The sequence below is a fragment of the Kogia breviceps genome, chromosome 1 (genome assembly GCF_026419965.1).
Source record: "Kogia breviceps isolate mKogBre1 chromosome 1, mKogBre1 haplotype 1, whole genome shotgun sequence".
Lineage (NCBI taxonomy): Eukaryota > Metazoa > Chordata > Mammalia > Artiodactyla > Physeteridae > Kogia > Kogia breviceps.
Genome location: NC_081310.1, coordinates 151648792 through 151674993, shown reverse-complemented (window position 1 = coordinate 151674993; position 26202 = coordinate 151648792). Strand labels below are relative to the sequence as shown.

General features: G+C 40.3%; 1 protein-coding gene and 1 pseudogene across 11 annotated transcripts in view; both read left to right on the top strand.

Annotated features, from left to right (window-relative positions):
* Positions 1 to 26202, top strand: part of FGGY (FGGY carbohydrate kinase domain containing) — a 468943-nt gene that overhangs the window by 285336 nt on the left and 157405 nt on the right. For all 11 annotated transcript variants that reach the window (XM_067006883.1, XM_067006892.1, XM_067006886.1 and 8 more), the window contains 2 exons: positions 3721 to 3828; positions 19965 to 20026. In XM_067006883.1, coding sequence (XP_066862984.1) covers positions 3721 to 3828; positions 19965 to 20026 — 170 coding nt within the window. The remainder of the gene's footprint in view (positions 1 to 3720; positions 3829 to 19964; positions 20027 to 26202) is intronic.
* On the top strand, positions 10715 to 11856 carry LOC136792014 (heterogeneous nuclear ribonucleoproteins A2/B1 pseudogene; annotated as a pseudogene).

Sequence of the window (26202 nt, the reverse complement as noted above, 5' to 3'; positions counted from 1 at the left end):
AATCAATGGTAGCCTAAAATCAAGGGCATACTTTGGCAGAGACAAATACAGAACTTATAGAGCCTGGATGCTTTGTATTTTTATAACCTAGGGCATGCTATTTAAGTCTCTACCTCAGTTTACACATCTGTACAATGGGAATAATGACAGACTCTTCCCTTTAGGGTCGTTGTGAAGATTAAGTGATTTAATTCCTGCAGTGTGCTTAGAATATGGCCTTTAGTAAGTACCCAGTCAATCGTGCCTGTTGTTGTTGCCAACAGCACATTATCGCTGGAAAGTCAGTGTCCTGTACGGACACCTGTCATTAGTGGAGTAAAATGTGCCCCTTCCTTTTGGATCACAGAGCAGCCTTCAGGCCAAGATAGCCATCAGCATGGAAAGAGTTTTTGTTCACAAAAAATCTTTTTAAGTATTTAGGTTTATTGCAAAGGATTAAAGCACACATAAATACATTAATGTGCTCACTCTCTCTCTCTGTCAGAACAAACCATTACTTGTTTTATCCCAGAGTTTGGAAGTGATTGGAGGTACTCTGGGGAACATATTTCTGTGTCCTTGATTCCTTGCTTTAGTCATGACGTCTGATGAGAAGCATGTGCCATTCCAAATGAGTGAGCACAAGCAAGAGCCAACTCAGAAAGGTCTGGACAGAGCCAGGCAGAGCCTTCACCTGCCGTTTCTGAGCAGCAGAGCCCTAGTCGGCCAATGGAGTTCTGCAAAACCTGATGCAGGAACATCTTTAAATCATGGGTTTGGGGTTTGGGTAGGGGGAGGTGATGCAAAGCTCTCCTAAGCAATTTATGTATACAAGTTTTGTTTGTTTGTTTGTTTTTGTGGTATCCGGGCCTTTCACTGTTGTGGCCTCTCCCGTTGCAGAGCACAGGCTCCGGACGCGCAGGCCCAGCGGCCATGGCTCATGGGCCGAGCTGCTCCGCGGCATGTGGGATCTTCCCGGACCGGGGCACGAACCCTCATTCCCTGCATCGGCAGGCGGACTCTCAACCACTGCGCCACCAGGGAAACCCTGTTGGTTTGTTTTTTAAAAAGCATATCCTGGGGTTTGAGGCCAGTATCTACCTGAGTTCAGGTCCCACTTCGGCCATTTACTACCTTTGTGACCGTGGACAACGTGCAACGTCTCTGAAACTAATCTGTCTAATGGTGCTGGAAGAGTTTTGGAAGGGAAGGGGTGCAGGGCATGAAAAGAGATGGCTTGACTTTGGTGGGTATCCATCCACCTGTCCAAACCCTGGATCCCAAGTGCTTGGCATGGGCTGTCTTATTCACCCCAGAGTAGCTGGGGCATGCAGTATAGGGCAGTAGTTTCTAGAGTTGGCATGTGATAAAATTTCCACTGGCAAAGACAGAGTGACAAGAATGAAGACCATTTAGTGTGTGCTTCTTTTGTCTGGAACGCTCTCTGTATCATATACCAACACAAACACACACACACATATATACAAATACAGACAGATATACATATACTCACACCTGAATAATTTCTATGTATGTTTTCATCTTAATTCAAGTATCATTTCTTCAGAAAAACCTTACCTGACCCCTAGACTATATTAGGTCCCTCACTTATGAGCTCTTATAATACCTTTTGATATTCTTTCATTTATTTATCACAGTTTGTATTTATACATTTGTGTGATATCCATTTTAGTTGTCCCTTTTGCCTAGTACTGAGAGCTTTCCAGGACATAGGACTTTTAGTGCTAAAACTAGGAGAATCCTGGCCAAACCTGAATCATTGGTCACCCTAGTCTGCCTCGTCTGAAGAGAGCAGCTCCTTGAAGGTAGAGACTATGCTCTTTTGTTTACATTTACTTTCAGTGCCTGGATCACAGTAGGAGCTCAGGAAACAGCTGTTGAACCCATAAAGGAATGAGTGAATATGTCAATGAAAGCTAAACTGTCTTTTCTTGCAGGAAAAAAACGAAAACAAACAAAACCTTCCTTTTCCCCTGAGATTATTCTTTTTCCTTTAGGTGTTAAGTTTACCCTTTTATAAATTACCTTTATTTGACAAAGTTTAAAGTTGATAATATTGTATAGTCTCCTGCCTTCCCTCACCCCCTTCCTCTTTCGAGGGTGGAATTCTTGCTGATTTGAGGAATCACTCATTTAGTGAAAAGAGAACCAGAATAGTTAGAGCTCAGACATTTAAAGAAGGTTTATCCATATGCTGAAGTGCTGTACTATAAACTTTATGAGGGCAGAAATTATGGTTATATTCAGTTCACTTCTGTATCCCCAGGGCCTGATGTAGTAAGGGCTGAATAAATATTTGTAGAATAAATGAATGAATAACTTCTCTGCCCAGCCTCAAGACATGCAGGAGTAGACCCAGTGTGCCTAACTCCTTTTTCCTCCCTACGTTTTAATACACCCTTCCACAACCATAATATCACTTTAGCATTCATCCCCGCTGGGTGGATGAGAAGCTCGTGCCATGCCAGATGAGTGAACATGTGGTCCATCCCTGCCTGTCCTGGTTCATCTCTTGATGGCCTTTCCTGACACCTAATGGGCTTCCATGGTCTGCTACCAAAAAAAGACATTGCCGTATCTTGAATAATGAGAGCATCTCTCTCACCTGCATGTCTTTGTTCAGGCTATTCCCTTGACATGGAATGCCTGTTCTAATTCATCTGGCTAAACCTTACTAGTCTAAGCTTATGTCCCATTCTCTCAGAAGCCATCTCTGGACCATTTCATTCCTCACCTGCTGTGCCCCTTCACAGTATTCTATGTTTTGTCTTTATCATCCCATGGACCACACTGTTTTTATTTGACTATTTACTTATCTAACTACCCTGAGCTGAGGAGCTTCTTGAAGACAAGAACTCTTTCTGATTCATCTCTGTGTCCTCAGCACCCAGTTGAGAGAAATGGTATGCTATTAGGTGTCTAATGAGTGTTTGTAGAAGGAGGGGGATATATCAGTTATTTCATGCCGTTAAAATGCTGGGTTAGAAACAAACGCAAAATCCTAGCGGTATACAAAAGGACATGTATCTTTGTTCACAAGTCTATCGATTGGCTGGATGATTCTGGTGATTTGGGCTCGCCAGTTGCTGGTTGACTACAAGGATTTGCCGATCCTGTTTGGGCCCTCTCATGTATCTGAAACATCACGTGTGACAACTGAGCTGACTCAGCTTGCTGCATATCCATCCAGCAGGCTCGCTGGGGCATGTCCTTGTGGCAGAGGGAGAGAAGGAAGAGCAGAAGCGCACAGTTGTCGAGGCCTAGGCCTGGGAAACCGGTGCACAGTGTCACTTCCGCCTCATTCTGTTGGCCAAACCAAGTCACAAGGTTGACCCAGACTCAAGGGGTGGGGACCCCCACCTCTCAACAAGAGGCGCTGTGAAGTCATATTGCACAGTGGGTGGAAGCAAGGAGGGCTAGAAAATGGGGACCATTATTACAATCAGTCTACCACAGAGAGGGAGCTGGCTAGGAGCTGTCACATCAGTTTCATTCCAAAATGATCTCTTTTGCTACCTTGACACCTGAATGAGTTTATCAGAAAGGTTTCCAGAGGTGAAGCCAGGCCCGTCCTTTGCCAGGACTAACTTCCCCACCATCAAAGGTATTTAATAAGAAGCTGAATTCTGTGGTCATAGACACATCACGTGGGAGGGAGGATAAGGCTCCTTCTAGCCTTGGAGGACAATATTTTCACATACTTTGCCCCTTTCTTTCCAGATCAGCAAAAACCCGATCTTTGTACCAGGAGTCTGGGGCCCTTATTTCTCAGCCATGGTCCCTGGGTTCTGGCTGAATGAAGGTGGCCAGAGTGTTACTGGAAAACTGGTAAGTTGACACTTTCTTCGTATGGTCTTTAATGTTTTTACACCCTTGACTAGTCCATTTTGTCACATTCCCCGTATACCCAGGATCTGGAAGATTTGCAGACTCCTACATCAGAAAAATTAACTTTCTCTTAGCATAAAGTCTCACATATGGAACATATGCAGCCTGTGTTTGCCAAATAAATGTTGATCCAGGCATTGATGACTAGCCCATCTTCTCACCTATCTTTCTTTCACATAACAACCCATTTTCCTCACGGCAACAGGAGTAATATTCTACTTTGTAAAAAGGACTATGTTAATCTCCAGCCAGAATCCTTCAATGTTTCCCTCTAGCCCTTGGGACATAGCTCAGATAGTTTTCTGGGCACCTCATTCACTTTGTGGTCTGTCCCCTCCAGTCTCACCCATGTACTTGTCACTAAGGCCAGATTGCCCTACTCACAGCTTCCCCATGGCTCCTGTTATTCCACTCCTCTCTGCCTTTGTATATGCTTCTTTCCCTACTCGGAGAGTTCTTTATCACTTGCTAGTTTTACTTGATCTTTAAGATGTAACTCCAGTTCTTAGCACATTCTGAGATAATCTGTCTTTTCCAGAAATCTACGCACTCTTTCAAGGCGTGTGTTATATCATACTTCTCTTTGTATTTTAGCTCAGCGCCTGGTTCATAGAAGGTGCTTGGAGAAAATGTGTTGAATTCATGGGGTCATCTCATAGGGAAGACAGAAGATCTATAAAAGTGAGATGAGTACTATACCAGAGGTACAAGGCACAGAGTTCACACAAAGCTAGATTAAGCAATTCTTTGCAGGGGAGAAAGCATTTGTACTGCACTTTAATGATAAATAGGGACCAACCAGACAAATAAAGGTAGGGATATTCTTCTAGGTAAGAGAACTTGCATAGGAACAAAGACATGGGAGTGAAAAATAGCAAGGCATATTTGAGGGTAATTGCAGAATTTCAGTTGTGGCCTAAACTGTTCTTAGAAGAATGACTTACAATAAAACTTAGAGAGCTGGGCAGGGACCAAACAGAAGAAGTCCCTGTAAAACATGCTAAGGAGTTGAACTTCAGGTAGTAGACCACGGGGAATAGGTGAAAGATTGGAATAGTGATGGGTGTTGTCAGATCTCTGTTATAAAAACTGGCTAGCAGCCATCAGGAAGAAGGCCTGAGGGTGCACGGCTGGATGAAGAGAGACCAGCTTTAATAGGTTAGTCCACAGACAAAAAGCCATGAGGACTTTGGCAATAATGGACAGTGGCAATAATGACTGAGTACTGAGGTCAAGAGATCAGCAGACCTTGGAAGGATTAAATGTGGAAAGCAAGGGACAATAAGACCCAGGCTCAATTACTCAGACTCACATTCACTGTGTTGTATTGAAATCATCTGTTTATGGTCTGCTCCCCTACCAGCTCTTCTAAATGTCCAGCCAAATAAAAAGTGATCTGATCTCAAGCTGGATGTGGATACAAATAACCATTAATTTTCCATTTCTTAGTGTATTTCTCTTTTATTCTTAGCTGTCTCGAGTTCTCTCTCAAAGTTGATGCACGCATAGGTGGGTGGCTGGATTCAAAGAGCATGTTTTGTGCCTTCACTCTTGTGCCAGGCTGTAGAGATACATGAATTAGTCCCCCCATTAGTCCCTGGTTTTAAGGAGCTCACTGTCTAGTAGGGAAGCGCAGTGAGTATAAATTAAATAACATCTGATAGGTCTTAATAACCAATTAGACTTTTCTAGAAAAGTCAAGAAAAAGACATCACTCTATGCCTAAGGTACAGTGGGATTGAAACTTTACAGTCTCCTATTTAAACTAGTATCATATATTTACACAACATTCCACTTAAGTATCCACTCCCTTTCTATGATACATAGAAAACCCATTACTGAAACATAGCCCTTTTCAAGCCGACATCATGGTATAATTACCCTTAGGAGAACCAGAACTCATAACAGACACAACCCAGAGTCTTTTTTAACAAGGATAACAATCCAGTAAACTAACTCTTTGTGCAGAATGCATTGTCTATGAAGCTGTCCATCAACAGGTTTTCAGAGAGTTAGTTTACTAATTGACCATCTGTGTCAGTCTAGAAATGCTTTCCCAGTATTTGACTCAGAGTTGGCTCTGTTGCTATGGATATAAGCCATCTTTGCCCAAACATTATGACGTATCTTGGTGGACAAGAATTGGTTATGCCTGTTTCCTAAGCCTGAATTTAAATTTCAAAAAATGACCCTTTTCTGACCATTAATAAAATCTTCATAATAGTCCGCTATGGTTTTTGACAGAATCATGGGACTTTCTGGCCTTTATCTAACTAGTTGATTTTGTATCATCAACCAATGAAGTTGCATGTAGAGTTACACTTAGGGCAGTTCTATGTGTAGAGTTTCATTGGACATAGGAATGGGGTATGACTGACTTACCCATGGGTTACAAAAAGCAAAATCTAAGGAAGTCAAGAAGTTAGCATAATGGGGCAAAATCTGAATCAAGAACAAAACAGACTGTCCAATAAATCATCAGTCCAGAGAGGCCAAGCAAAGACACAGAAACCACCTATAAAATAAAGAGATATAAAAATAATAGCAATGATAATGGTAATAATAATAACAACAATAATTGTACCTTATTGAGTACATTTTCCTGTGGAAAAGATTTATATATATATATATATAAAATCATGTTAATCCTTGAATGATACTCATAATAATCACAATGCCTAATATTTATTTTGAAGACTTATATCCCAGTCTCAATTCCAAGAGCTTTTCATGTCCTATTTTAGTTAATCCTCTGATACCGCTATAAGCTAGGTACAGTTATTATCCATATTTTACACATGAAGAACTGAAACTCAGGGTAGCAAGCACAGCCTAGAGAGATTCCTGATGCACTGTCAATGGCCTTTTTACCTGTTTCCGTTGGTACTCACCTTTCCTTTCCATTTACTTATTCTGGTTTATCACTGGTTTTACAGCCTATTGTCATCATATAGAACACCATAAGAGGAAGTTACATTGCTTTTATTCCGTGTTTCATATGTACATGTTCTCTCATAAGCTATGTCTGAAAGTGGCTGCTCCATTATCACATTGTCCAGAATGTATTATAAACATGCAGTCGTAAATATATCATCTAAAGCAGAAGGGAAGAGATAGAAGAAGAGAAGGGAAGTAAAGAAGGAGAAAGAAGAGAGGGAAAAAAGAAAAAAAGAAACAAAATTTATCTAAACTCTAGATTTGGGAAAAAGATATTTTGTTTCATTTTTACAATTAAATACAGATCTTCCATCACAAAGCAAAATCCTTCATTCCAAGTATATGAATAGATTGGTACTTAAAAAAAAAATCTCCATCTGGTTAACTTCAGGATGAAGAAAAAAAATATGATAGGATCTTTTCTGGCTCTGGAGCCTTTGCAATTTCATCTGTCTGAGATTTGGACTTGTTTTTCACTCATTTCAAGCTTGTGCTGCTGCTATTTATTTCCTCTTAGAAGGGCACATACTCCATTCCCATGGATGATTTACTTCAGTTCACCAAACACCCATGAAAGATTGTCTCGTGCTTGTTGATACACTCTCCAGAAAGTTTTGCAAAAACCATCACTTTTTGCCCAGGCTTTTTCCACAGAGCACCAACTGGTACAGTCACTGTCTCCAGATGCTGAAGCTTATTTCCAACTGGACCTCAGCCATCCCTCTCTCCAAGCACTCTTCTCTGTCTTACTTGAAGCCATTTTTATTGGGGGAGGCATCGGGTAAGAGAGCCTAAGACAGTTTCCTAAGCTGCCCCTATGGTGAAATTGGCTTTCTGGGACAATTGGGCTTGGTGGGGTGTTACCTTTGAATGTTTTGAAGCCAGAATTTAAATTTATAAATTTGGGCCACAGGGTCATAATGTTTGCAGGGTTCTAGCTCTTGGAGTTTTAGAATCGGTGCATTTCGAGTGCCTATCTGCCTCCTTCCTTATCACCAAAGCCCCTCAGCCTGGGACTAGCCTCAGGGGGGTCAGCCAGCTCTTCCATATGAAGAGCTTGCCACGTACTCAGTGCTGTCCGGGTTAGAGGTAGTGATGTCATCCCTTCATTCAGTCACTCTTTCCAGCATGTTACAGAGATTTCCTGAGGGATTACTCTGGGCCAGGCAAGAATATGGTCATACATGATTCCTGTCCTCCAGTGGCTTATCATCTAGTGGGAAAGTTGGATATGGAACTGACAATTATAATTTACTGTAGCACATAAAAGTAGATTGCGCTACCCCTACAGCCGACTGGGAGAATCTGTTCTATGCTCAGCACATTGAGGCCCTCATGAAGATTCAGGATTTCATCTGATCTTCACAGCATGTCTATGTGGTCATTTTTACTATATCAGTTTTACTAGTGACTAAGGTTCAGAACAGTGAGGTAACTTGATCAAGGTCTTAACAGTTGTAAATGGGGAGAGCCTTGATTCAAACCCAAATCAGCTACCGGAAGCCCCAGATCTTTCCAGAATTGAACCTGACTTTTATAGGGCTGCCTTTCTGAATTTTTCTTACAGTTCTCTTGTAGACTTCCTTGAGAAGCAATTATTGTATCAGTTAGTGTGACTTTCTTATCAAGTGTATTAAAGCACGTATAGTTGGCAGGCTTTGTAAGGCCATGAGAGAGAAACTTATGTGTATCAGCCTTGACAGGGATCTAGGTATATAGACTTAGGTGTGTCCCCAGAATCTCACATTAGCTAATTGGAATGACTTCATGGATACAAAGACCAGCTCTGCATAAACAGATGCCTCCCTGTTCTCTCCTCCTGCCCAGGCTTTCACTGTGTTTTTTTGTACACCCACCTGGATTCCTGCACAGCTTCCTAATTACCTTACTCTTCTTATAAGGACACCAATTCTATCAGATTAGGGCCCCACCCTTATGATCTCATTTAACCTTAATTACCTCCATAATGTCTCCATCTCCAAATGCAGTTGTATTGGGAGTTGGGCTTCAACCTCTGAATTTTGAAAGGATACAATTCATTCCATAACGGTCATACATATTTCAAAAAGTTCTGAGAAACAAAGTATAATCTTTTGTGTTTACCTACATATTTACCATTTCCATTGTTTTTTATTTCTTTATGAAAATTTAAGCTTCCACCTGGTATTTCCCTTCAGCTTGAAGAACTTCCTTTAGTATTTCTTTAGTTGTTGCAGGTCTACTGGCAAACAAACAAAAACACACCTTCTTAATTTTCTCTTTTTTTCCTTCAACACTTAAAGATGTCAGTGTATTGTATTCTGGCACCATTGTTTCTTATGAGAAGTCAAACATCATTTATTTTGTTCTTCCCCTATGTACAGTGTATTTATTTCCTCTGGCTACTTTTAAGATTTTCCCTTAATCTTAGTTTTTATTATGGTGTGCCCAGATATTGTGTTCTGGGAATTTATCCTTCCTCCCCCAGGTTTGCTATACTTCTTGAATTTGTAAATTCCTGTATTGCACCAAGTTTGGGAAATCTTTAGCATGTATATATTTAAATGTCTTTTCTGCCCTATTTGCTCTTACTCCTCCTACTGTGACTCCAATTACACATTTTTAAGACCTTTGGCTATTGTCCCATGGCCCCTGAGGGCTTCTGGGTTTTTTTTTTTATCCCCCCTAGTATTTCTCTCTCTTTCTCTCTCTGTCCCTCTCCCTCTCTCTCTCAATTAGACACTCTCTATTGGTCTTTTTTCAAGTTCATTGACTCTTCTATCTGCAATCTCCAACCAGCTCACGGACCCATACATTTCAGATATTATATTTATCAATACGAGAATTTCTACTTTTTAATCGTTTCCATTTCTTTGCCATTTCCTATCTGTTTGTTAGTTATGAGAGTGTTATCCTTTACAGCCTTAAGCATTGTTAAATTACTAGCTTTAAAATTCTTGTCTTCTAATTTTAACATCTGTGTTATTTCAGGGTTATTGTCCATTAAATGGCCATTCTTTTAAGTAAGAATTACATTTTCCTGTTTCTTCATATGTCTAGTAATTTTGACTCATATCTTGAACATTGTAATTGATGTATTGTAGAGACAGTGGATTATTCTTATTTCTCTGAAGAGTATTTTTTTTAAGCAGGTAATTTAATGGCAACTCAAACTCCAAGTTTTGTCTCTCCTTTTTTGAGTTCTTTAAGCCTTAGTTGGGCTACTTATTTTGTTATTCAGAGATCATCCAGAGATTAAGGTAAACTTTATGCATAGTATTGAGCTCCCTTTCTATGTCTCTCTCTTTTCTGAGATCTTCCTACCTTTTATTTTCTAGTTGCTATGGTGGCCTTGAACTCTGACCTCTCATTTCTTAGCTATGAAGACTGCATATTTCTATCTATCTGAGTATTAGCTGTCCTGCATGGCACTGATTAGGGCCTGCCCTCAGGCAAAAATCTGTAAAATCAAGAAACACATATAAAACTGTTTTTTCCTTCAATGTGTCTATTCCTTCTCAGTTTCTACCTGGCTTTGGTCACTTTCCAGTATCTTCAGAGAATTGTTTGATATATTTTGATCAGCATTTATAATTATTATCTGGGAAAGAGAATTCATATGATAAGAACTATTTATCCATTTTAAGAAGTGGAACTGGGCAGAGGGGGTGGTGGTGGTGGGATGATTTGAGAGATTGGGATTGACATGTATACACTAATATGTATAAAACAGATAACTAATAAGAACGTGCTGTATAAAAATAATAAAATAAAATTTTTTTACGGGAAATCGGGCTGAAGCAACTGAGTCCGCAATAGAGAGAGAAAAGGAGCAATTCTGTAAACTCTTTATTAGTGGCTTGAGCTTTGAAACTACAGAAGCAAGTTTGAGGAACTACTACAAGCAATGGGGAAAACTTACAGATTGTGTGGTAATGAGGGATCCTGCAAGCAAAAGATCAAAAGATTTGTTTTTGTAACTTTTTCATCCATGCATGAGGTTGATGCTGCCATGGCTGCAAGACCTCATTCAATTGATGGGAGAGTGGTTGAGCCAAAACGTGCTGTTGCAAGAGAGGAATCTGGAAAGCCAGGGGCTCATGTAACTGTGAAGAAGCTGTTTGTAGGTGGAATTAAAGAAGATACTGAGGAACATCATCTTAGAGATTACTTTGAGGAATATGGAAAAATTGATACCATTGAGAAAATTACCGATAGGCAGTCTGGAAAGAAAAGAGGCTTTGAGTTTGTTACTTTTGATGACCGTGATCCTGTGGATAAGATTGTGTTACAAAAGTACCATACTATCAATGGTCATAATGCAGAAGTAAGGAAGGCTTTATCTAGACAAGAAATGCAGGAAGTCCAAAGTTCTAGAAGTGGAAGAGGAGGCAACTTTGGTTTTGGAGATTCTCACGGTGGTGGTGGAAATTTTGGACCAGGACCAGGAAGTAACTTCAGAGGAGGATCTGATGGATATGGAAGTGGTCGTGGATTTGGGGATGGCTATAATGGGTATAGAGGAGGACCTGGAGGTGGCAATTTTGGAGGTAGCCCTGGTTATGGAGGAGGAAGAGGAGGATATGGTGGTGGAGGACCTGGATATGGCAACCAGGGTGGGGGCTACGGAGGTGGTTATGACAACTATGGAGGAGGAAATTATGGAAGTGGAAATTATAATGATTTTGGAAATTATAACCAGCAACCTTCTAACTACGGTCCAGTGAAGAGTGGAAACTTTGGTGGTAGCAGAAACATGGGGGGACCATATGGTGGAGGAAACTATGGTTCAGGAGGCAGTGGAGGAAGTGGAGGTTATGGAGAGAGAAGCCAATATTGAGCTTCTTCCTATTTACCATGGGCTTCACTGTATAAATAGGAGAGGATGAGAGCCCAGAGGTAACAGAACAGCTTCAGGTTATCGAAATAACAAGTTAAGGAAACTCTTATCTCAGTCATGCATAAATATGCAGTGATATGGCAGAAGACACCAGAGCAGATGCAGAGAGCCATTTTGTGAATGGATTGGATTACTTAATAACAAACATTACCTTACTGTGGAGGATGGATTGTTTTAAAAAAAAAATGCCTTTGAGACAGTTTCTTAGCTTTTTAATTGTTGTTTCTTTCCACTGGCTTCAGAATTTTTTAAAAGGCAAAATTAAAATGAATAAACATTTAATTAAAAGTCTCCAAAAAAAAAAAAAAGTGGAACTCCTGAATGATTTCTTTTAAAGCAAATAAGATTATGTTTCTTCCCTGAATAAAACTCTTCTGTTGGCAATCTGTATGTCTTCTTTAGAAAAATGTCTATTTAGGTCTTCTGCCCATTTTTAGATTGGGTTGTTTGTTTTTTTGATATTGAGTTGTATGAGCTGTTTGCATATTTTGGAGACTAATCCCTTATTGGTCACAACGTTTGCAAATATTTTCTCCCATTCTGTAGGTTGTCTTTTCATTTTGTTGATGGTTTCCTTTGCTGTGCAAAGGCTTTTAAGTTTGATCAGGTCCCATTTGTTTATTTTTGCTTTTATTTCTTTTGCCTTGAGAGACTGATCTAAGAAAATGTATTGCTACGATTTATGTCAAAGAATGCCTGTGTCCTCTTCTAGGATTTTTATGGTGTCATGGTTTACATTTAGGTCTTTAAACCATTTTAAGTTTATTTTTGTATATGGTGTGAGGGAGTGTCCCAATTTAACTGCAGTCAGAATAGCTATCATCAAAAAGTCTACAAATAATAAATGCTATAGAGGGTGTGGAGAAAAGGGAGCCCTCATACATTGTTGGTGGGAATGTATTTAAATTGGTGCAGCCATTATGGAAAATAGTATGGAGGTCCCTTAAAAAGCTAGAGCTACCATATGATTTAGCAATCCCACTCCTGGGTATATATCCAAAAAAAAGAAAACTCTAATTCAAAAAGATACATACACCCCAATGTTCATAGCAGCACTATTTACAATAGCCAAGACATGGAAACTACCCAAGTGCCCATCAACAGGTGATTGGCTTAAGAAGATGTGGTATATATATATATATATATATATATATATATATATATATATATATATATATATATATATATATATACATACAATGGAATATTACTCAGCCATAAAAAAGAATGAAATATTGCCATTTGCAGCAACATGGATGGACCCAGAAAATATTATACTTAGTGAAGTAAATCAGACAGAGAAAAACAAATACTATATCACTTATATGTAGAATCTAAAAAATAATACAAATTAATATATATACAAAATATAAGCACTCACAGACATAGAAAACAAAGTTATGGCTAACAAAGTTATGGAGGGTGGGACAGATTAGGAGTATGGCATTAACAGATACAAACTACTATAACCTAAAATAGATAAGCAACAAGGATTTACTGTATAACACAGGAACTATATTCAATCCTTGTAATAACCTATAATGGAATATAATCAGAAAAAAAATAACTGAATCACTATGCTGTAAACCTGAAACTAACAAAATACTGTAAATCAACTGTACTTCAATTTTAAAAGATCTTTCTTTATCCTCTCATAGTGCTTAGAATAAAATCTAAAGCCTTTGCCATGACCTGCTTGATTTTCTCCACTTTCTACCTCTCTATCCTCATTTTATACAACTTTCCTACTTACGTACTCCAGTCTAGTCTCCCTGGACTCCTGTCAATTCCTAGGACATATGAAGCTCTTTGCTACTACAGAATCTTTGCATTTGTCATTCTCTTTACTTGGAAATTGTTGTTTCTTTCTTTTTTTTTTTTTTTTCATGTCTTAGCTTAAATTTCACCCTCAGGTCTTTCCTGAACCCTCTATCTAAAATCAGTGTTCATATTACAGTAACTTATCTATTTCCTTCAAAGAACTAATCACTATCTTTAATTATTATATGTATTTGTTGACTCTATACATCAATAGAATAATATAATCTCCGAGTGGACAGAAAGTACACCTGCCTTAATTGCTACTGAATCCCCTGTGCTTACTGACTATGACCAGAATAGAGTAGGTGTTCAATTAACATTCATTAAATCTATAAAGCCTTATCAGGCTAGACTATATTTGAATATTGGGATACCCATTTTCCCTTCATAAGGCAGAGCTTTGTGAAAGCGGCAACTTCTATTTGTCTTTGTATTCTGAATTATTAGAATGATGCCTAGCACAAAGTAGACATATATCACGTTAGTTTCATGAATAAATGAGCTAAAAAACTGTAAAAATGAACAAAGCTACCAATTTTGATGGTGCATGAAATTGACTAAACTAGCCCTGCATTAAATCAGAATTGATCAACTTGTAAGAGAAATTGTCCTATGTAAAGCTTATATTAAAGTTGTAAAAAAAAAAGAACACAAAGCACATAGTTTATATTTTCCTCTCAGGAATGTTTGTTGTTCCTAGGAACTGTTCAGTATTGAAACTCACAGTCCTTTCCAGCAATATAAAAAAACTTGTCTAGATTGGGCTTGCTTCTGTCATTAGATTTTCATGAGAATTTCAAAGCTGGGAAAAATCAGGCAAAATGTTTTTGCTTTGAGATAAGATTAGGTAAGCAAAGAGTTGAAATAGCTTAGATGAATAAGTGACATTACAGGTAAATACAAATGGAAATAAAGCAGTTGTCACAAGTGATGAACATTGCTGTGAGCCTAATGATTGTTTTACCTGTAAAGAAGGAAAAAGACAGCCTCAAGACTAATAGATAGTCTTGGTGGCGCAGTGATTAAGAACCCACCTGCCAATGCAGGGGACACAGGTTCAAGCCCTGGTCCAGGAAGATCCCACATGTCCTGGAGCAACTAAGCCCGTGCACCACAACTACTGAGCCTGTGCTCTAGAGCCCATGAGCCACAACTACTGAGCCCACGAGCCACAACTGCTGAGCCCACGAACCACAACTACTAAGCCCATGTGCCTAGAGCCCATGCTCCACAACAAGAGAAGCCACTGCAATAAGAAGCCCGCACACCACAATGAAGAATAGTGCCCCCCCCACTGCAACTAGAGAAAGTCCACGTGCAGCAACAAAGACCCAACGCAGCCAAAAATAAAATTTTTTTAAAAAGAGCAGATTGCTCCATCTCCTATTTAAAAATAAAAATAAGAAAGAGTAATAGATAAAACTGATTTTAATAGAGAAAAACCCATCAAGCAATAAGATAGCTTTGTCTTAGCAAAATGATCATGGAACCTAAAATTCTTAGATTTTAAATTTGCCTTTGTGATGTGTTTTTCTTGCCTGTAAACTCTTTGCCAACGGTTTTGCTATCTCAGGCGGTGCAGTTCTCTGTGTAATTTTACAAACTCTTGCCTATTTGTCATATTAACTTATTCAGTGTTTTGGAGAGAGAATTAGAAATGGTCTTGTCCAAGGTCATGCCCTGAGCTAGAGTTGAGCTCAGGTCTCAGCAGTCCTTGTCTGCGTTCTCTCCGTCATATCAAGGGTCAAAAACGCAAATGCTGGGCTTCCCTGGTGGTGCAGTGGTTGAGAGTCCGCCTGCCAATGCAGGGGACACGGGTTCGTGCCCCGCTCCGGGAAGATCCCACATGCCGCAGAGCGGCTGGGCCCATGAGCCATGGCCGCTGAGCCTGCGCGTCCCGAACCTGTGCTCCGCAACGGGAGAGGCCACAACAGCGAGAGCCCCGCGTACCGCAAAACAAAAACAAAAACAAAAACGCACATGCTTAAAGGAGTCAGACAGACAGCATAAATGAATAAACAGACCAGGCAAAGACGTATTTTTTACTTCTACAGAGAAGTTTCTCTTTTCAGCTCTCAGTACTCTCAGGCTGAATTCCATGTTCCCTCCTTTGACAGAGAGATGGGCATAGAGAAATAGATTGCTACTACAAGTAAAACAGTAGTGCCATCATGATGATAAATTGAGTGGTGATGCCTCTGACAAACTGGAGGGTGCAGGCCTGTCTGAAGGGATCAGTCACCACTCAGCTCCAGCTGACCCTTGCCATGGGGGAATATGGTGACCCAGTGTTTTACATTCACCAGTTCTTCAAGAGAAACCAAAATCTGGACTTAAAGTGAAATCTCCCAGTTTTAAAATATTGGCTCATTTTTAAAAACATTATATATCCCATGTAAAATACATCTGTGGGTCAGATGCCACCTCATACTACCCATGTATGATCTCTGTGTTATACTGTATTGCATTTCTATTTTTCCCATGTTCCAAATGCAGGTGCCACCTTAATAAGGAAATGCAAAAAAACCCCCACAATTCTAGTTATGTATTGTAAGATGGCCTTTTCCTCTTGATCCCGACCTGAAAGCCATCCTGAAGAAGATCTGACTCCACCCAGCTTAAGCTTCCTACCTATCCAAATAGTTTGTAGCCTTTTCTGCCTACTTCTCCAGCTACCAGCTCTCGGAGCTGGAATCTCAGAAGATACAGGAAACAAGAAAAGAGTCATAGAGTCAGGATAGTTCTGTCTATATATTTCTAAGGCAGCCACTTGGCAAATATAGTTATTGTGGTCACACTTGTTATTTCATTGGGAAACAAATAACCACTTAATGGGACGCTGTGATCTTCTATACTGTGCTAAATGCATTAGAGAACAGAAGTAGAAAGATCAACCCCTGGAACAGGCACTCCAGGCTTTTGAAATGGGTACTCAGTTATTTGACAAACTAGCTCCTTCTTTGTTAATCAGGGTGGGCCTTTGCCATCAGATGCTGTGGGAATAAAAAAACTGCGCTGACCTTTTAAGATCTTGTTCTTCCAACCATTTTTACTCTTTTGGTGGTACTTCCTTCTCTTTAATAATAGGTGTTATGACCTAAAAGCCACCTGTAAATCACTCACTGCAACCTTCCCGGCAAAGCAAATTTTACTGTCCACATTTTACAGTTGTAAGAGAAGAGGCTCTGAGAGGTCAGGTAACTTAGGTAGCAGAGAATATATAGACCATGAGTTTTGAACCTAAGTCTGTTTCCAAAGCCTGTGTTTTCAGCTACTGTCTTAAAATGTAGATCTTATTATTATTCAGGTATGATGAGGCCAGCAGATCAGGAGGTGACTGCCACTGAAAGGATAGTTTGTTACTCACAGTTCTCAAGAAGAGGGGGCCGGCTAAACCATGCAGGGCCAAATGAGAAGCAGTAAGGTTGGCCCTGGTTGTCTGGTACCCGGCTCTAGGGTGATTAGAGCAGGGAAATAGAGGAGGTGGTGAGGAGGTGTGCTCTGTATTAGTCAGTTTGCATATGAAAGGCATGCTCACAGGCCAGTGGAGTCCTTTACTATCTCTAGGAATTGGCTAGCCCAGGAAAGGGCAGTCTCTCCAGGGTCAACAGGGCCCCAGATCCCAAAGCATCACAAATACAGAAAAATAAAGAGACATGATTAAAACGACCACATTTCCTTTTCTTAGACCCAAAAGTTCAAAGTCATCCTTTCACTCTGATTTTCTTATGCTCTGTAACTATTCAGTCACTAAGTTTTGTTTTATTTTCTTCAAAATGTGTCTCATTCATTCTTTCGAGCTGCCAGGCATTGTAGGCACTGAAGAATGGGAAATAATGAGGCTTTTGATTTAAAAGAGCTCAGAGCGTAAGGTAAGGGATAGACATATAAGCTAATATTTATTGAAGAACTTGATAAATGCTGCAATAGAGCAAGGACAGGGGATATTCGTGCCTTGTATTCCCAGTGTCAGCCTCTGAGCCCTGTCTGTGTTTCCTACCCTCTGTGCCTAGTCATCTCCCCATTGTACATACCCTACTGGGTTAATTTTCCTTAACTTGTCATTATTTTGTTCCACAAATCGAAGTAATTTCCTGTGGCCTACAATTCAGTAAAACAATAGTCACTTATCCGACTTTTAAGAACCATTGTCTGTCCATACCCTCCTCATGCATCCATACTTTCACCACTTCATTTATTCTCTAATTTAACATACAGTTACCCTCTGACCAATGTGTGCCCCACACAAACAGGCACAAATATAAAGCATGGTAAGTGCTCCCAAGAAGTACATGGTATTCTGTGGGCGTGTGGTCCATTATGCTTTGTACATCCCACATTTATCCAACAAATCCTTATTGAGCATCTATAACATGCCAATCTCAGGGCTAGACCAGTCTTCTTACTGTCTATACCCAGATTTGTCTTTCCGTCTTCATATCTCTACTCATCACAGCCTCCTTTCTGGTATCCCTTGCCTCTAGCCCTTTACTCCTTCAAACTGCTTGTTCTTGGCAATTATTATATATACAACTATCTAATAATTGCCAAATATTATCTATACAACTATACAGTAATTGCCAAATTATTGACTTCTTGCTTTATGCTATTATGTATTGTATGTATTTCTTATTTTCCACTCTACCCCAGAGCCTAGTCCCAGTACCTGGTGCATTAGGCATTCGGTAAATACCAAATAACTGCATTCATGCATGTGGGACACATGCTAGCTTCTGTGCTTCCTCCGGGAAGCTCATTTAAATCTCCCTTCTCTGACCTCCTAAAGCACTTCCCATAGAAACTAGCATCAAATCAAGTAATGGCTTTAATTATCCATTATTGATGCCAGTGGCTTCATTGTAATGCTCTGACTGGATTGCAAACTCTTTAAGGTCCAAACTATGCCTCATTGCAGTAATCCAAAACTGAACCTTCAGCAAGTAAATATTCAAAACCTGGATGATCTTCTTCCCATTGAAATCACCAGTTGCTTTGGTATTATTTTGAAACATTTCTGCACTACACAAATGGAATTTGACAACTTATACCTGGAAGTTGAGTAGACAATGTGACATGGTAGTTAAGACCAAGGACTTAGATACAGAGAGACCTCAGTTTGAGACCTAGATCTGTCACTTACTCCCCTATGACCTTAGGCAAGTTACTTAATCTCTTCTAGTCCTGGTTTTCTCACCTCCATGGTGGCTGATAGTATCTTCTTCACGGGAATGTTGTAAGAAATAAATGAGGTAATGTATGTAAAATGCATAGCTTAGTATTGGTATATGGTAAATGAGTCAATAAATTTTAGGTGATATCATTTATTCTGTTGTTGGCATTATGGTAGGCATGCTCTATGTCACAGAAATCCTGTTTTAAAAGGAGACTAGGACGGGGTAAGGGGGAGAGGAGGTCACTGAAGCTCAGAGCAGTTAAGTGACTTGCACAAAGTCACATAGCTAGTTAGTGTCAGAGCCAGAGCCCAGACCCAGCCTCCGTGACTCCAGAACAAAATCTCCTCCTCTTTACATAGACTGTCTCCATGAGGCCACAATAACCCGTCTGTTTGTAGTTTGAATGAAAATAAATAGGTCAGAATGGTTGTTTTGGAGATTCATGTAAACTTTGAGACAATACACAGATTAGGTTCAGGAACTCAAGCCCATTGTTGGGTGTGTTTTAGCAAGCAGAGTCACAGCATGGGGAAACACATCCCTTCCTGATGCATAGTGCATATTATTTTGTTTAGAGCCACCAAGTGGATTAAGGAATAAATCCTAGACTTGGAATTTCAAATGAGAAGATGGTTGTCTGCAGAGCTCAGACATTTCTGTCCTTGGAGAGCTCTGTCCCAGTTTCCCATGCGATAACTTCTCAGTCAGGGGAGATTCTCGTGACAGCTCTGGGGCAACTCTTTTTTGTGTTTTTTAAACTGGGACTCGCTCCTCATAGACTCTTTCACTCAACTTCTCCATTAGTAAGACACAGAGAATAATTCAAGGTCTGACATTGCCCTGGGGTAACAGCGTGGGGTAACCGGAGGGGGAGATGATGTAATCCAGAGGTCAGTGCTTTTAACACCCAGGCCGGCCCCCCTCTACCTCATTTACCCTGAGTTACACCTCCTTCTCATGCCTCTGTCAAACCTCATTCTTGGACCTGATACTACCTGCTGCTACCAGTTCAGCCTTGGGAGTTTCTTTTCCTGCTGTTCTTCTCTTTAAACTTCTTTGTTTTATAAATCCAAGAGGCCAGCAATTGGTTAAACAAAGCTAGATTTCTGAAAGAGCTGAGACACTCTTGCTGAGTTAGCATTTTAACATTCTTGGATCCTCTGTAGACAAAGAATTGAAAGAAACAGACATTTTAATATATCTTCTTCTGGCTTTAACATAGACTAGAGAAGCTATAAAATTGACCCATCTCTCTTGTTTTTCAGATAGATCACATGGTGCAGGGCCATGCTGCCTTCCCTGAACTACAAGCCAAGGCCACAGCCAGGTAACAGCTCTCTCTGTTCTCTACAGCTTTCCATGCCTGACTACATTAGGGGCACTGACTTTAGGCAGCTGTATGATTTTCAGACCCTGTGAGCAATGAAAATGCCTGGCAGTACTTGGTTATAAGATAGTAATCTGGAAGATCCAGGACATACATGTATTAATTTTCAAAACAATCTAAGAGAATTCACAAAAAAACTAGAGATCTTCCAAGAATATGCCAGTAATCATGGTTGAGAAGCTCTGACATAGAAGAAAGAGCGTGGATTTTTTGAGTCAGTTTCTTGGATCCAACTCCAGTTTTTCTCCTTAATAACTATGTGACCTTGGGCAAGTTATTCAACTTCTTTAAGCCTGTCTTTTCATCTGTGAAACAGGATAGTAACTGATAGGAGTGATTTCTAGAATATATTGTTAAGTGAAGAAAGCAGAGTATATTATTTATTTATTTATTTTTTGGCTACGTTGGGTCTTTGTTGCTGTACGCAGGCTTTCTCTAGTTGTGGCGGGCGGGGGCTACTCTTCGTTGTGGTGCGTGGGCTTCTCATCATGGTGGCTTCTCTTGTTGCGGAGCACGAACCCTAGGTGCTTGGGCTTCAGTCGTTGTGGCACACGGGCTTAGTTGCTCCTCGGCATATGGGTTCTTCCCTCACCAGGGTTCGAATCCATGTCCCCTGCGTTGGCAAGTGGATTCTTAACCACTGCACCACCAGGGAAGTCCATAAAGGAGTGTTTATAATATACTCTTTTTTATGTAAAAAGAAGGTGATATAAGAAAATATATGTGTATCTACTCATTTATGCAAAAGAAATATAGGGAAGTTAAACAAGAAACTAATGAGGTTGTTACCTGTAGCAGGTGGGGTAGGAATGCGATGGAAATAATGGGGAAATGGGAACAGGGTAGTAGGAGGGAGTGACACTTCTTTGAGTATACCTGTTTGTTTAACTCATACTCTTAGAATCATGATGATGCTTCATGTCCCCCTGAAAATAAATAAAAGAGAGACAGATAGATAGATGGATGTGTGTGGTAGGGGTGAAATACAAACAGAGAAAAAAAATGAACCTATAGCATTAATAATAAATAACATGATCATACTAGTGGGGGTTTGGGAAAGAAAAGAATTAACCTAAGTAATTTCTACAAAATTATTAGCCAATATGCTTCAAAGATTAGGAAACTTAAGGAATTACTAGAGAATTGTCCCAGATTTGAGGAGACTAAGATGCTACTACATCTGGAAACAATGTATGATCATGGGTTAGGTCTTGGCCAGAAAAAAAGCACATTAGTGGGGAAAACTGTCAACATTCAAATAAGTATGGAGATTAGTAATTAATACTGTATTTATGTTAATTTCTTAGTGGTGAGTATAGGGGAAGTCTGCATACTATTTTTACAATTCTTCTGTAAATCTAAAATTATTTTGAAACAAGAAGTTTGAAGAATAATTATTGAATGAATTTCATGATAATAATGCTTAGTGGTTGGTCTTTTTAACAAAAGTAAGGTATTTTATAATATTTTCAGAGAAACCCCATTCATGTAGCTAGTACCTGGCAAAAGGGAGATAGTCAAAGGTGGAGGTTACTATCCTAGTTCCTGGAGCCAAATTGCCTGTCTCAGCTGCACCCTTTAGTAGCTTGTTACCCTGGACAATGTACTTAACCTCACTGTGCCTTAGTACTTCACTGTACAGGAAAATAATAACAGTAAACAACTCATAAGGTTGTTGAGAAAATTAAATGAATTCAAGTAGTGTCTGGGATATAGCAACAATTGCTGAGCTATAATAAGTATTCAGTAAATGATAGTGGTAATGATAAAAGTTGTTGTAGTTATGTTAGACCTGAACGGTCTCCGAGGGGTCCCAGCTCGCCCAAGAACCGCCAAGAGTCGAGAGTCGCTGCAACACGCAAGAGGTTTATTAGGAGCCGGTGCACCGGGGTTCCTTGGTCCTCACGCAGGAGGCCGAAGAGGAACCCCTCCCACGCGGAATCACATACATTTTATAGCTTTCATTTTTCATTATGCAAAGTGTGGATATATCAAGGTTTTTTTTTTCTCATTGGTTTGTTTGTTCCGGACCGGAGTGGGGACTTGGCTCTAGTTCCTTGATTGGTTGGCTGTCGGATGCCTACTTTACATTTACCGGAGTGGGGTCTTGGCTCTAGTTCCTTGATTGGTTGGTTAGCTGTCGGATGCCTACTTTACATTTTCGTGCTTTTTGTGGTGGGGGGTTGAGTCACATGAGTTATGGTTGGCTAGGGCGACCTTTAAACTCTGGCTTAATCATTCTTATCACCCGCCATACTTGTTTGCTCGAGGTCTCATCCCCCGCCATACTTGTTTGCTCGGAACGGTTTCTGCCCAGGGGGGACATTCCAGTATCTTATTGCCAGCCGAAAAAGCTCAAAGCTCAAAAGTATCGATAGGGAAGTAGGGGTGTTAGTATAGTTAAGGCCCTACAGTTACTCGTATTAGACATTTCCATTCCACCAAGGGACGTCTGTTCTTATGGGGAGGCACACCTGCACAGAGCAGAATGAAGTGCATACTGACTAGAATATAAACACTGTGTCATCAGGATGTAGAGGAGGATTGATCCCACCAAGGAGTTTGAGAAAAGTTTCATAAGCTTTCCCTTCTAAGAGTCTCTAGTTACAATGTCATTACCATCTACAGGGATCATACCACTTAGCCAATAGCTAGCACTTTAGTTGGCTTAGAGACTGCATAACCTAGAAGAGGGATGCCTAACCTCAGATCACCAGGGAACCCTTTAATTGTGTGCAGAGTTTTGTTGATTATATACTTATGTGTACATTTCTGGGAAGAGGGGCCATAGCTTTTATCAAATTCTTGAGGGGATCCAGCATTTTAAAACCTCTAACCCAAAGGAAAGAGCACAGATGTAGAGTTTAGAGATCTAGATTCAAATCTCGGCTCCCACATACATAGTTGTTTGAACCTTAGTTTCCTTGTCAGAACATGAGATAGTAGACATGAGAGAACCAGCCATGGATAGCTCTGAGAATTTATTTTGAGTTTACAGAAGCAATGTATTTGGAAAGGCTTTGTAAACTGTACGATGACAGTGGCAACAACCACTACTACTACTTCTACTACTATTGCTAATGATTATAAAAGAGGTGGACATTTTGGAGGAGATTGTTCTAGGGTTAAGCAGCAGATGTCAGTCATCCATCACCTGCCTACCTTCTTATGGAGTAGCAAGAACACTGGACTGAGGTCTTGGCTTCTGGTACCAATTCTGCCATCAATGTCTTGGTGACTCAGTTTCCTCACCTATAAAATTACAATAATCCCACCCTGCTTCATTCATTTTCCAGGTGTTATGAGGATGAAAGTAGACCATGGAAATGCCAGTCTCTGAAGATCTTAGACCTCAACGCAAATCTGAGGGATAGGTTAGACTTTGCAATGAAATACTCAAAATGTCCAAAACTTTCTTCTGTAGCTGAACCTCATGTGAGTAGTTTTGATTGAAAATAGGAAGAAAGGGAGGATTTATGGCTTAGCATGTAAACCCAGAGAAACAGCAGCATAGGGTGGTCCAGAAGCGGTAATTTATAGAATTCAATCTTAGAGTCAGACTGGATTTACATCCCACGTCTCTTCACATGCCAGCTGACTTCATGCTGCCTTCCAACTACCTCTCTGTATTTTTCCCTCTCTTTAGAGCTAAGTTGCTCCAAAGCATTGCCTGTACTCTTGGTCAGTTTCCTCACTCCTCCCTTGCCCACTCCAGTTTGATTCTGTCACTCTCGGCCCCTGAAACGTTTAATGTTCAGATGTTCAGGTCCTCGGCGACCACAGGATGTCTTCCAGTCCCCTTCCTTGAGCTCTCAGCTCCATGTTGCACCAGTGATCACTCCTTCTCCTTCGAACACTCTCTTCTCTTGGCTTTCCAGAATGTCACCCTCACCCAGTTTTACTTCTGTATCTCTGACTGTTTCTTAATCTCCTTTTCAGGCCTATGATCCTTTTCTCTATCACTAACAACAATGTTCATCACAGCTACATTCTTGGACCTCTTCTCTCTTTGTGGTCTTTTCCGTGATCCCATCTACATTCTTGGCTTCATTTCCTTCTATATTTTGATGACTCTCAAAATTTTCTCTCCAGTTCATATACTTAGTAGGCATTCAATATTGGTTCTCTTCCCTTCCAATTTCTTTTTATTGTCTTGCAAAGGAAAATGTGTCTCTATCTTATCAGATCTATAAATAGACTATATCAAGACTAGCACTCAACTATGCTTCAGATCTTAGAAATAGGAATAGTTGTTATTAAGTGAAGTTAGTTATTTGGAAGGGACAACAAATCCCTTGGAATCAAAAACTGTGTGCCTCTTGTGGTGCGACTTAGTGCTGCAAAGCAATCTGCAAACAGCAATGCAGGTCACCCCTATCTCAGAGCTTAGCATCAGCGAATCCTATTTGAAACCATAGAAACAAGTGTGGATAAACAGATTGAGTATTTTATACTCTTGATTCACTGTAATCCTTCTAGGCTTCATCCTGAAGAGAAGCGTTCTGTGAGCTTATGAATTAAGTAAACAATAACTAGATGTACCCATGCATGTAAATGGCAACCGGAGTCTCTTTCTGTGTAGGGCCAAATATCCAGAGACGTTACTCCATAGCCAGAGATCACCTTCCATTGATTATAACTTCAGCTCTTTTCCTCTAAGCTGCCCATTAGTATCTTACTTTTCTTAAAGAATCTTTACCAGTGGTTCAGAATGAGGTTATGGTGATGGCACAGTTCGGTGGGAAGATGTTGGCATAATCCACAAGTGCTGGATTCAAGGTTGACAGCAGAGCCAAGGTTAAAATCCAGGTCCTCTGACTGTCTGATGAGTGTCTTATGAGCACTTACGGTATAACAGTGAACAAAGAAAAAAAATCAGTTTTCATGGAAATTGTGCTCACGCACATACACACACGTATACCTGTATGTGCATGTGTGTATGTTTATGTTTGTATGTATGGAGAGAGAGAGAGAGAGGGCACATACTCCAGGAATTGGTAAGCATTCTAAAGAAAAATAGAGATGAGTAAGGAGACATAAAACGACGAGAGGTGTTGGAGTGACGGATGGGAACTGTTTCAGGTGAAGAAGCCGTCCTTGATGAGGTGGCACTCAAACAGGACTCTGAACTGAATAAAGAGAGAGATGAAGCCATGGGTATATGGAGGAGATCCCTTTAGCCCAAAGGAACAGCAAGTCCCAAGGCCGGGAAGCAGCAGCCAGCTTGGCAAGCTCAGTGGACATTGTAAAGGGCACTGTGACTGACCAAAGTGTGAGGGAATGGGGGACAGATGAGAGGTAAAATTTAGCCAAGGGTCAAACATGCGGGTCATTGTAGAAAACTATAAGACCAGTGCACTTTATTCAAGAATTTTGTTTTTGAGCAGATGGAAGACACAGTCAGATTTACCTTTTAAAAGGATCACTTTGGCTGCTCTGTGGAGAATAAACCAGACCATTGGTGGGGACGGAGGGTCAGTGGAAGACATGACTCCTGACCTCAGCAAGTTTATGGTCTACTGGAGGAGGAGGACTGGAGCCAGAGAAGCCCAGCCTGTTCTGAGCTCCTTTTTCAGCGGTCACTGCAAGCAGTGGTCATTTCTCACTGTGATTCTGTTAATTTCTGTTCTCTCAGGGGTGCAGGGTTCTGCTAATTCCCATCCTCTCTCTCAATCTGTCTTTCTTTTATCCCACTTTCCCTGGAGTATTTTATTATTCCTTTGAGAACAATCAACTTTTCTTGATATGATTTATTCTTCAAACCTCTTTTGCTTCTGTGATTTCTATAATCCCACTGAGGATCACTTTAAAAATGTACTGGTCCCCCATATGCCAAATCTCAGGGTATATCTAAATCTTCCCATTAAAATCTGTATAAATGCCCCCCAGAGCAAGAACAGGAGAAAGATAGACCAAGAACATTTTTTAAGAATTTTCAGTGTGCCTGGCACTGTGCTTAGTGATAGTTTTATATATATATATATATATATATATATAATCTAATTTAATTCTAGTTGAGGAAATGAGTATTATAGGGACTCCACTTCTAAACAAACATTGTTTTCACTGTGCATGCTACTCTTGTGTTCTCAGATTGTTCCCTTGGCCTTTATGAC